Source organism: Macaca fascicularis, chromosome 12 (genome assembly GCF_037993035.2).
Source record: "Macaca fascicularis isolate 582-1 chromosome 12, T2T-MFA8v1.1".
Classification (NCBI taxonomy): domain Eukaryota; kingdom Metazoa; phylum Chordata; class Mammalia; order Primates; family Cercopithecidae; genus Macaca; species Macaca fascicularis.
This window is the reverse complement of record NC_088386.1, coordinates 86355765-86368326: the sequence shown is the minus strand read 5'-3', so window position 1 is coordinate 86368326 and position 12562 is coordinate 86355765. Positions and strand designations below refer to the sequence as shown.

The following is a 12562-nucleotide window of genomic DNA, read 5'->3' as shown; positions in this document are numbered from 1 at the left end:
GATTTGTTTTTAAAATTTAACCATCTAACCTATCTGAAATTAATTTTGTTACATGAAACGTGGCTAACAAAGTGCCAACCAATAATCCCAACCTGAATTGCTCAAGGATTCCTTCATGTTGGCTTGTGATTTCTCCTTTATCATATCCTATGACAGGAAATGGAGTTTTGGAATTCGAAAGGCCTGTATTTGTGTTCCAATTCCACCACTCACTAGCTATGTGACACCGGATGAGTGACTTAACCTTTCTGAACTTCAGTTTCCTCGTAGGAAAATTGAGGACAGGAGAACCTATCTATTAGGATTGTTGTGAGGACCACATGAGATAAAGCAAGTGAGATAATGCCTTCAACATGAAATAACTACTAAACAGGTATATCAATACATACTAAATTTCTATAATAAACAGGGCCTATCTGGGGGGCAGTGGACAATACTTCAACTTAAATTACTTCCATTTTATACTTGGTAGTCCACCTACTACTTTTTTCAAAGTTTTCTTTTTCTGCTGTTTATTTTATAACTACAAAATATCATGACAGCATGGTTTTAGTAACTTTAGTGAAACCACCTAAAGGACTCCTCACAGAAATTAGCATTAACAATTAAACTCCAAAACATTATTTCTCCCCTTCTTTGATAAGCTATATATTTGCAGTAGAGGGCAAATCCTTAAAAACCAACATTCTTACAATACACAGCAGAAAAAGATGCAATGATGTAATAATAACAAACTATTTTACCTTATTTGGGATATAAGATAGTGGTTCAAAAATTTTCCCCCATCAGGGTCTTTTCAATAAATTATTTCTCCACTGCAGATTTCACATTTTCAAATATTTTATCTATCAAAATACATTCCCCAAGTAATAACTAATTTGCTATTTTTAAAATTCAAAGACATGATATACAGCCAAGAGCTAATAAACTTAACGTCTTAAGATGGTCCTATATAGCTTTATTGTGGGCCAGTATGTAATTAGCACTTCTGAAGTGCTGAAAATAGCCACTCTGCTAGGTTTCCATGTTGGCTCACAGATGTATATGGAACATAATCACAAAACAAGCTAAAATGAACTTCATACAAGTGTACACAGTCCAAGCTAAATCCAAAGTTCACTTTTTCTTAGCCATTTCAGTTTTCTTATAAATAAGTTTTCTTATTTATTTGGACTGAAAAATCCAACTTTCTCTTTAGCATACCGCCACCCCACTGGAACTGCTTAAGTTCTCAAGTTCAGTGAGGTAAGCTAGAAGAAGAGTTAGAACAACTTCAATATGAGCGGTTATCACTTTCCAGGAATCTACAATGTATCAGTCCCTATGTTCTATATTTTATGTTCATTATTTCATTTAATCTTCATCACATTCAAGACTGGGTTTCCCTTTTTTTTTTTTTTTTTTTTTTTACAGCTACAACACTAGCTTCAAAGCCTACACTCAGCCCATAAATTCAAACAGTTACAACCTTTATGAAACTCACAAGAATACAGGCATTTCTATAAACAGAAATTATAGCTCTGTTTTTCATAAGCGGAACAGGCTTTAACTGTATGACTTGCACTGAGTTCAAAACTCAACTCTACTACTTATTTGCTGTGATACTGGGTAGATTACTTCATCTCTCTGTATCTATTTTCTCATCTATAAACTGGGGATAACAATAGTACTTAACTTACAGAATCATTTTAAGGAAGTAGAAAATTCATGAAAAATACTTAACACAGTGCCTGGCACAAAGGAACTACTTGATAAATGTTTGTTACTGATATCTGTTAAGTTCATCCAAAAAGCTACCAGATTTAATCAGAGTAAAGCACGATACTGGGGAAAAAAGAAATTTTATGGATAATTACAAAGTATAGACATCTTAGAGAAGAACTCAAAATTTAATACTAAAATCAACCAGAGAATATTGAGCACATTGTTGGGGAACGTGAAAAGAACACTGGAAATCTAGAAACATGTGTTTATACATTCAACAAAAATGTCATGTCCACCCAGCTGATTCATATACTGCACTCAATATGGGAATACAATGGCAAACGAGATGGCCATGCCTCAGGCGCTCCTGACAACACAGTCCAGGGAGGGAAATGGACGGAGATCCAGAGCACAGCAGAGGGCGCTGTGGCAGAGCAGGTGTCCCAGAGGCCAGGGTGTCTAGGCTGAGAGTTCTAAAAGAAAGCAGCTGGTACAGACCCCTGGAGGCAAAAGGAACAGGGCACACTCTGGGAAGCCGGAAAATATTCAATATATACTGAAAAAGAGGGAGTGGCGAGGGAAGGTGGAAACATAGGGCCAGATTCTGTAAGCTCTTGGAAGCTATGTTAAGAATTTTAGATTTTATCTTAAATACAAAGAGAAGCCATTGAAAGTCTCAGGAAAGAGACTGATCGGATTTGCATTTCAGAAAGCACATGTGAATGTGATGGGGAGAATGCACGTGGAGGAGGGGAGTTCAGGGTGGTGACAGGGACACCCATTAGAGGGCTGCTGGTGAAGGCCCAGACCTGGACAGTGGCAGGTGCCGCAGAAATAAGGCAACTGAGAGTTTGGTTATGACATTTACTAGAATAAAGAACTCACGATCATGAGGTCTGGGAGGGGCCCGAAAGCTAATAAATTCGGTTGAGCTCATTTGCTAGTGAGATCTCCGTGTGTAGATAAGCCAGGTAAGCAGGAGCAGTGAGTTTGGAGCTTGGGGTAAAATCAGGGCTGGAGACCCAGATTAGAGGGTTATCAGTTCATCAGTAGAATCTGAGTGGAGTGTGGAGTGCACCAGTCAGAATCCCCATGAGCCCCAACACCTCAATACTGTTTCTGGAAGAGCTTGCAGGAGAAAGGTATGATCTAGTCATTTTACATTAGGAACCAGCTGCGTGATCTCAGGCAAAAAAGTAAACCTCATTATTTCCAGTGATCCAAATTTTTAAATTAGGATTACACCACTGTGTATCTGCCCATTGGAAGTTTGTGGGGATTAAATAAAGTAATGCAAATAAGTGAACCTTGGAAGAGTACACATTGCCATATAAATATATGGTAGCACCAAAGTCAGGATTATTCAACCATGAGAATACTGAAAAAGCTGGATGGGGAACCTCAAACTCTACATGTGAAAGTTGTTGGAAAATGGACAGTATCCCATCATTAATAAATAAAAGCCTAAAATAAGTAATAAATAACAATATCCAAAGTAATCAGTGATTTATCTGCAACTGAGTACGTTAGTCATTATTTACTCCCAGTCTTGATAGTTCATTGTGGATGGAAAAACTACGAAATCGAGTAGCTATCACTGCATGTCACATAAAGTAGATTTAAGGTCCCCAAAATACATGACTTAGAAATAAAAGTGAGAACATTCCCAAGAAACCGGTCTTTTTCACATTATGTTTGGTGCACAACTTTTGTTATATGTCTCGTAAGCTTGTTTCCCAGGCACCAGCTAGCTGCACCATGCTATGAGCGATCTATCTCCATGTCATATTTTTGGCTGATGCCATTAATCACAGTCTTCCCTTGCTGACGAGACTCTGGGTCTGTCACTGAGAAAATAAAAGATATAGGACGGAGCCTGGTGCATGACCTAATTACTCTCTTCCCATTGGTCTCCATCCCCATTCCTCCTCAACCTTTCTGCCGAACACTAGCAAGCTGCTTTAAAGCCACTGCTTAGCTGTCTCTAGATGACTTGTTACAGCAGATGTTCTCAACCCCACACGTGCATTTTCCTTTTTTCTAATCACACTTTCTGTATGAATAGCACATTGTAATGCTTCTGTTTTTCTGATCCAGAGGGGAAGAGTCTACGTCAAATTAGACCAGCTTTCTTTTCAACAAGCTTAGTAGCAGCGTAGGTGGATATTCTGACCCTCTTTCCTCCCCCTTCCTCGCTCTCCCATCCCCACCTGCTGGAACTGTTAGCAGATGTTTCCTTTAGGTCTTTCTTCTTCAAGCCCCAATTCTCTGACTTCCTGGGCTCTATTAACAAACCTCATTTCTTTCATCCACTTATCTCTGAATGCTTTGCACCTCTGACTCCCACAGGGTCAAGAATGCTGTCATTTCCCATCTCTGCCCAGTCTCCAGCAATTTCAGCGAATGAAGAAAACTCAAGTGAGATATAGCACTCAGTCCAGTTAGTCAGCTGCCATCACCAGCTCGGAGACTGTAGCTTTATATATCCTTCCTCTCTTCTAAGATGTTACTTATAACATTGGAGTTAATGACTAATTTATTCATGAACCTCAGTGTGTTCTTAATGAAAAAGAAAGGTTACCAATTGAATTCACTTTTAACTAACATTTAAAAAAATTTAGGAGAAGACAAGAGAGCTAGGGACTTCGGCTCTTGATTTTTCATCTCCTTGAATGAGCTGTCAAGTCACCTTAAATATGTCCTTTCATAGGTAGGACATAAGGAAATCAAACTAATTTTTCTGATGTAAACAATTGGCATATCAAATGAAAATTTCTTATATTTAAATATTTTGTAACTTACATTGCTAAATTTTCTACTCAAAACTTATAACTGTTTACTAGATAAAATTTCTTGCATTAGAAAATAATAACTGCCACTATCCACCCTTTCCAAAGACTACCAGTTCTGCACACATTTCGCCCTTCACACAGCACTAGGAGGAAAGGTATAATCCCAATAGTGGTTTTTTCACAGGTAAGATGCTTTGTGAATGATCATTAGCACCTAGGAAAGTGGTACTGCTTTGACATTCAGGAATCAGACATAGATAGGAAGCCCTGGCTCTGCTACTGGATAGCAATTTGGCAACACGGGCGAAGATACTGAGCCTGTCTGGGTCTCTCCTTGGCTGTAAAACGGAAATCATAAAGCCTCCACATAGGTTAGACAAGAATGTTTGTGATAATGAATTCCAAATGCCTAGTAGGGACTGACACAAAATGAAAGCAATACAAAGTAGTGATTTTTACAACTGCCCCAGAACGAGAAGATTTAATTAGAAGATCTAATTAAAAAGATAAGTAAGAATAAACAAAATATATTTTCATTTCACCTGAAAGTGGACTCACAGAGGGCTGTGTTCCAGCGGACATGTTATTCATCCAGGCTAAGCAGAAGGATTCCCAGCCTCACTTACTAAGTAGCATAAAGGGCTGAAGACACATTTCCCTAGAGATTTCATTTCAAATGGTAGGTTCCCTAAGGCACACCTAAGCTAGCAGGTGATCTTTTTCTCCATGTCCATTTCATATATTCTAGGAATTAAAGTTCAAAGTCTGTTTTTTAATGTTCAACATATCCTGTAAGGAAGAACACTATTTAAGGACAACAGATTATCTTGAGTTCTTCTATGTAATGTGTATGCTGCTATGTTGCTTAAATCAAATAAGTAACTAACTATCCTTTAAGGGAGAACAACCTACTATATAAATAAGAGCTTTCCAGGTAGAAAAATCAGACAAGTGAATGAGTTAAAACTTCATTCCACCCAAGCCTTCAAGTATAGATCAGGAAAATACAGTATTGAGCAACGAAAGATCTTATTGGGCTTGAACAAAGCACTACTCGTATTAGTGTACCCTATTGCATTAATAATGACAAGCAAGAAAATGTTTCTCTTTCCTTTACAGGTCAAATTATTTTGATGTCAATTCATCTGCTCAACATTACATTTCTTTTTGTTCACTAAAAATTATCTTTTTAAGATGGAAAAAGCCAGCAATTCGGCATGTATGCTTATTGTTTGTTATAAAGGATTTCAGAATGCCTAAAGATTTAAAAAAAGAGAAAAACTTGTCTCATTAGTTTGGGTCCTGTAAGGAGAAATCTGTTACACTTTAAAATGGGCTAAGCTGAAATGGGCTAAGCTGAAGTTTATTTGTACATTACTTAAAACTTTTTTTCTTTGAGACGGGGTGCTCTGCTGCCCGGGCTGGAGTGCAGTGGTGCAGTGATCCTCCCACCTCAGCCTCCTGAGAAGCTGGGACTACAGGTGCATGCCATCAAGCCTGGCTAATTTTTGTATGGATGGGGTTTTGCCACGTTGCCCAGGCTGCTCTCGAACTCCTGGACTCAAACAATCTACCTGCCTCAGCCTCCCAAAGTGCTGGGATTACAGGAGTAAGCCACTATGCCCAGCCTTGTATATTACTTTCTTTAAATAGAAAATAATAAGCTGAGAATCACAAGAGAAAGATTCAAATGAAATAAGAGAAAAAGTATGTTAAAAGTATTCTAAATTCTTTCTAGTTTTATTTATGAGGTTCTTTTTGTCAATCACATTTCCTAGACAAACTTAATGTTCTCTAAACATGCTTAGTATTTTCTTATCTCTGTCTTTGCCCATGCTAGTCTATCTTTATAATACCACCCCAATCCCCTCCCCACATCCCTACCTTTTGAAATTCTACCCTTCTTTAAAAAACTGAGCTCAAATTACACCTTCCCAATAGTCTCCCCTGATCTCTTCTCATACCAGAAATTCTCCCACTCCCCAGAAGTCATATAGAAGGTAGACATAAAGCACCAGTACTTGGTGAAAAGTTTTAAGGGAGTCGTAACTTTATACAGCCAGTACTATCTACCTCATAACAGCTTCCAGCAATAGTTCTGGTATTTCAAATTTGACTTATAGTACAGCACAGACAAGGATTCATACCAACATCTACATGCGTAGGTATACATACACACAAGACACACACATGTTCAAGAGATACTGATGACCTGCAATACACAAGTGCTTTTTAAGAAACCACAGAGAAACAAAACAAAATTAAAAACAAACCAACAACAAAAAAGTGAGCCACTGTCCTAAATTCAAAGGTATAGTTACTATTTATTTCTGGGAAACAAAATCAAGAGTCTAGTGTCTATAAAGGCATTTAAAGAAGCCTGAGGCCGATTGTCGCTTGTCATCTTTAGGAAGGGTTAGAAGAGCTATTCACAGGAAAAAGAAACACTGATTATCTTAATTTTGAATCCAGAGCTGTTCAAGTGGCTTTGTGATCTGCAGTAAACCAATAAACTAACCATATAGAACTATAATTCAAGTATCTCTAGTGGAGTATATTTAAAGGAACAGAAAGGCCACATCTAATGTCACAGCCCAATACTCTGGGCTTCTAATAAGAAACTGAAAGCACTGTAATGAAATACAAGGCCTCTGAGAGGGTCAGAAAGACTTACCAATAAAGCTCATCAAGAAACAACCGCAGCTCAAACAGTCCATGAGATTCATGATCACAAATTTCAATATTGAATAGTGACCTCTAAAGCTAGACAAGTGTGGCTTAAATGTGAGCAGCCTGAATCATGATCACACTTAGGGCCAATAGTGAAAAACAGATATAGACGTATTTCTAGCCTAGCAACTGACTAATTTTTTGGCCCCTGGGTAGTTTCTGTGCTTTCTTTCCTCTCAACCCTCCAATGGCACATGCCTTCTTAGCAGTTTCTATGTTCACCTGCCTTTCCCTTTAAGTAGCAGTGAGTCACTAACAGCCAACTCCACAGGGACCCTCTGTAACCTGTTATCTGGGGGAGCAAGAGATAACACACCTCAATATCATCTTTCAATGTAGCCTTTTAGATAATTTCAACATTTTCTGAGTTAACCATCTTAAACATTACTCCAGAGCTAACAGTGAGGTAGGTTACAAATATAAGTAGTTTATTTTTATTTTTTTTCGGTAGAGACGGGGTCTCCCCATGTTGCCCAGGCTGGTCTCGACCTCCTGAGCTCAAGCAATCCTTCTGTCTTGGCCTCCTAAAGTGTTGGGATTATAGGTGTGAGCCACCATACCCAGCCCACATTTCTTTTTTTAATGTGGCTTTTTGTTTTTGACAAAATACTTTTCTTCCTTGAGAGCCACTGCTTTAGGATAAAGTGTTAAGTCAAAGATGCTTATCTGCAGCCATTCATTATTCATTCTATAGATTTTATTAAATGCCTATTAGGTGCAAGACAGTTATAAACTCTAAGTATACAGCAGCAGATTCACAGATAAGAGATCTATTCTCATCCAATGGGGCAGACTGATAATAAATTTAAAACAAGTATCTAATAGTTTCAAATACTGGCAAATGCTATGAAAACAAACCAGGAGAATAAGCCTGAGTGTGATTATGGGGAGAGGGTGCCCCTTTAGAAAGAGAGGCAGGGAAGTCAGGGGAAACACAGCTGTAACTTGAAGCCATCTAAAGAAATAGAAGTCTAGGTAGGGGGAAAATAGTGAGTGTTGAGGCATAAATGAGTTTGGCATGTTCAGGAACAGAAAGTCAGTCAGTGTGGCTGGAACACAGTAAGAATGCAGAGTGTGGCAGCAGACAAGGTAGGAGATGCAAGCTGCAGTCAGAGCATGTGGGGTCTTAGATCCTTTAAAAAAAAAAAAGCTTAGATTTTATTCCAGGTACAGTAGAAAGCCACTGAAAAGATTTAAGAAAGAAAGGGATTTATGTTTTTATAAGATAACTCTGGCTTAGGTATGAATAAAGGATTACTGCCATACAAATAGATACTCTGTAGATATAACTGATTATAGAAATTTAGGGTGGTCAAATATAAGCCATTTGCTTTAACTTGAAATTAAATAACAGGATGGTTAAGAGAACACTGATCTCCATCTCCTGCCTAAAAGAAAAAGAAAGAAAGAAAGGAGCCGCCTGACCAGATTTCCACTCTGCTGCGACCTAGACTTTTTAAAAAGTATTTGTAAGAAATAATAGTTCTGAAACCATTCTATAGTTCTGAGAGTCCTAAGAAAAGTATGCTTTTCTTAACTCCCATCTTACCACTTGCAAATCTAAAATCAAATGAGCAGGCTCAACCGTGACCCTCTAAAAGAGGCTTTAGTTAAAGTCTCTGTAATTTATAGTTACTAAATTATCATTTCCCTTAGATAGTTAATATAAAGAAACGAAAAGTTAGCTCCTCTGTATTTGATGACTAATGATGTAAATAAGACTATAAAAGGAATGGTTTAACCAGTAAAGTTTTAAATCTGTAAGAAACACCAACTACAAATCAACCTTTGATAAACTGACTGGACTAGTCACTAAATTTAAGAATTTCCTTGGATTGGGCATGGTGGTCCACACCTGTAATCCCAGAACTTTTGGAGGCCAAGGAAGGAGGATCACTTGAACCCAGGAGTTCGAGTGCAGGACCAGCCTGGGCAACATAGCGAGACCACATCTCTACAAGAAAAAAAAAGTTTAAAAAAATTTTCCTTGGTCTGCTAATTCAAATTACTGTAAATATTGTATTTCAAAGTTACAAAATTCTATATTTTTTAAAGATTGAAAGCCATTTTTCACCAGTTTATGGGACTGTCTTTTTTGTTTTGTCTGAGCTAGTTAAGATTTTGCTTGATCTTAAAAGAGAAACAAACATTATTAGCATAAGAAAATGTAACATATGACCATACCTCCACTTTAATTCTCTTTGGGGATAATTCATCTCTTTCTCCACATTTTGACCTAAGGGAAAGGGGAGAGGAAAAAAACCAAAAACTTGAGAAAGTAACAGATTTTATTCCAAAGGCATCTCAGCCTATAATCTTCCACCAAAATATATACCCTGAAACTCCAACACCAGAAATGACATATTCATAATGAACATTAAAATAATGAAGAAAGTATCTTTCATCATTTCCAAATTAACACTAGGGGAATGTACAGATACAATTATACATTTTAAAAGGCCACTACCTAAGAACTCCCCACCTCTGGCTTTGGTATGAAAGCCACTCAATAATTTTTTTTTTTTTTAAGACGGGGTCTCGCTGTGTTACCCCTAGACTAGCCACAAAGTCCTAGGCTCAAATGATCCTCCCACCTCCGCCTCCCAAATTGCTGGGATTACAGGCATGAGCCACTGTGCCCAACCTAGCACTTAATAAATATTTAATGATCATCACATAATGAAAAAAAAAAAAAAACAAGGAGGATATCCCTTTATGGTTCAGTAGGAATAATTTAGGATAAAAATCACTAAAATGACCATTTAAGATGTATGTTTATGGCTACATGAGATTAAAATGCATTTTGTCTATCTACAGAAACTACAGATGTATTTACCCTGACCCAGCAATTTCTCTGCTGGGAAAACGTATCCCAGAGGTACCTACACATATATAAAATGATGTTCCATCAATGGTAAGACACATAATTATTTCATGTACCACTATGAAATTAATTAAACTACGACAAGCCATCAACTACATTATACTTCAATATAAAAGATGTTAAAATGTGAAAAAGTACACCTCAGAATCAACAAAACATACAATGTATGATGTTATTTATTGTATTATTTACAGTGAAAGACTAGACACCACCCCAGTAGCCATCAATAGGGTGTGGGGCTAAATGAATCACGGCACATCCACACAATTCAATACCATGCAGTCGTAAAAAATAATGAGGGCACCTTAGGAGTCCAAGGTGGCTTCTAAATTATGTAAAAGTGTTAATATATTTTAAAGTACATTTAACTTTAAAAGGATAGATTAGGCCAGGCACGGTGGCTCATGCCTGTAATTCCAGCACTTTGGGAGGCTGAGGTGGGCGGATTACAAGGTCAAGAGATGGAGACCATCCTGGCCAACACGGTGAAACCCCGTCTCTACTAAAAATACAAAAATTAGCTGGGCATGGTGGCGCACACCTGTAGTCCCAGCTACCTGGGAGGCTGAGACAAGAGAATCACTTGAACCCAGGAGGTGGAGGTTGTAGTGAGCTGAGATTGAGCTATTGCACTCCAGCCTGGCAACAGAGCAAGACTCCATCTCAAAAAAATAAAGAAAAAGAAAAAAAAAGAAAGATGAAGGTAACTACTAGAAGAAACAGCTAAAAAAATCACTGAAGGCAGTTGCCTCTGGAACGTGGAACTGAGAAGCAAGAAGGTAGAGCACAGGAATCGTCGAGTTTCACTGAAAGCCTTGCGTATTGTATGACTTCTTAAATTGTGGACATGTATCACTTTGATTAAAGAAAATTATTTAAATACTCAGAAAGAAAATGGTGTATAATACAATGAAGAAAATTAAAAATCAGTGAATCAGCTCTTGATTATCCAACTCCAAAAAAAAAAACCTCATAAATAATCCCATAGAATGTGCTGTATATTCCTACCCTGTTCATTTAGTCTACATGATTTCACTTGTCAGTTATAAATACGTAGGTACTGACGTAGGGCAGAAAATAAAACTGCTGTGAGTTAGGAAAAATAATGGTAATGATGGCAAATGCCTATAGTGCTGGTTTTCAAACTTAGGATGCACAAGAATGCTCTGGGATGCTTGTGAAAGTTCAGATTCCAGGGATCCATCCCCAAAGAATGTAATTTATTAGGGCTGGAGAGGGTGCTCAGAATGTGACTTTTCAACAAAAACTTAGAGTTACTCTAATGCAGTGGTCATCTGCATCCAGAGAGGCAGTGGCAGGCACAACACAATGTGGGCTGGAAATCGGGGTCTGTGTGGAATCAAGTGAACAAAATCAAATGGTCCTATCCTGTAGAAAATGCTTATGGCTCAAGTAAGGATAAGGTGAAGAAAAATATGCTGTGTTTACATTAAATTTTGAAACCACCATTGCTTTCTAACATCACGTTTTTTAAATTTCAGACTTGTGTTCCATAACCCATTTGCTAGTAATAGAAGTATCTTTCAATTTTCCCTTGATATTAGTCAATAGAGTAGTTTTACATGTTCAGCTAATCTCATCAGATTGCAAACACCTTGCAAAAAGGACCATTCTATTTCCTCAGAGTTCAACAAGTTCATGTAGTTAGCAGGCGTACAAATACATCTATAATGCTGACTAAATCCCCTCATCACGCTCAAAACCAAAGTGTGTGTGTGTGAGAGACGAATGTCTAAAACCACTACCAGAACAATGCTATAGTAACCCAGAGAATGATGCCTTTTAAAAGAGAAAGAGGAGGATTAAACAACAAAAATCACCTTAGCAATGTTTTCAAAAGTCACCGCATCGTTTAGTTTCCTAGAACAATAATCATACTTCTACTTTTTCAGAAATGCTTATTCTATCAACAAGTGTTTCAAACTCTACTTCTATCAAGCAACGGAAAAATATTGACAGTTAGTTAAATACTTACTTGGTGGTTCTGTAAGTATATTTATAGGTGACTTCTCGAGAAATCTGCCGAGCCAAGGCAAAAAGCTCATCTCTTCTTGTCAGCAGGGCATTATCCTTCACACAGAGTTGAGCAGCTGCTTCATTAACAGTGAGCTGGACATCCAAAACAGAGTTTCAAAATTAAGAACATTTTAATTTCATCAAAATGCAAAAGATTTCACTTAAAATATAAGAATGTCACACCATTATATAATGAAATCATAATTCATAAAAATCAGAATAGTATTTATTCCTAATTATTCCTAATGCCAAATTTCTGAAGAAAATCAACCAATCTGCCATCTCACAGAGCCCAAATTAATCATGATAGTCATCTTCATTTTATTTATTTATATGCTTTTTTTGGTTAGGTAGGAGAGTTTATAGACAACAAGGAAAATAAAAAGTGAAAAACATTCTGCATCTTGCTTATAAA

At 37.4% G+C, this 12562-nt stretch overlaps 1 protein-coding gene across 9 annotated transcripts in view; it reads right to left on the bottom strand.

The window, feature by feature from the left end:
- The window catches only part of NAB1 (NGFI-A binding protein 1), a 45230-nt gene that overhangs the window by 9792 nt on the left and 22876 nt on the right, over nt 1–12562 (bottom strand). For all 9 annotated transcript variants that reach the window (XM_065525783.1, XM_045367414.2, XM_074009594.1 and 6 more), the window contains 2 exons: nt 12107–12240; nt 9411–9462 (listed from right to left, as the gene is read on the bottom strand). In XM_065525783.1, coding sequence (XP_065381855.1) covers nt 9411–9462; nt 12107–12240 — 186 coding nt within the window. The remainder of the gene's footprint in view (nt 1–9410; nt 9463–12106; nt 12241–12562) is intronic.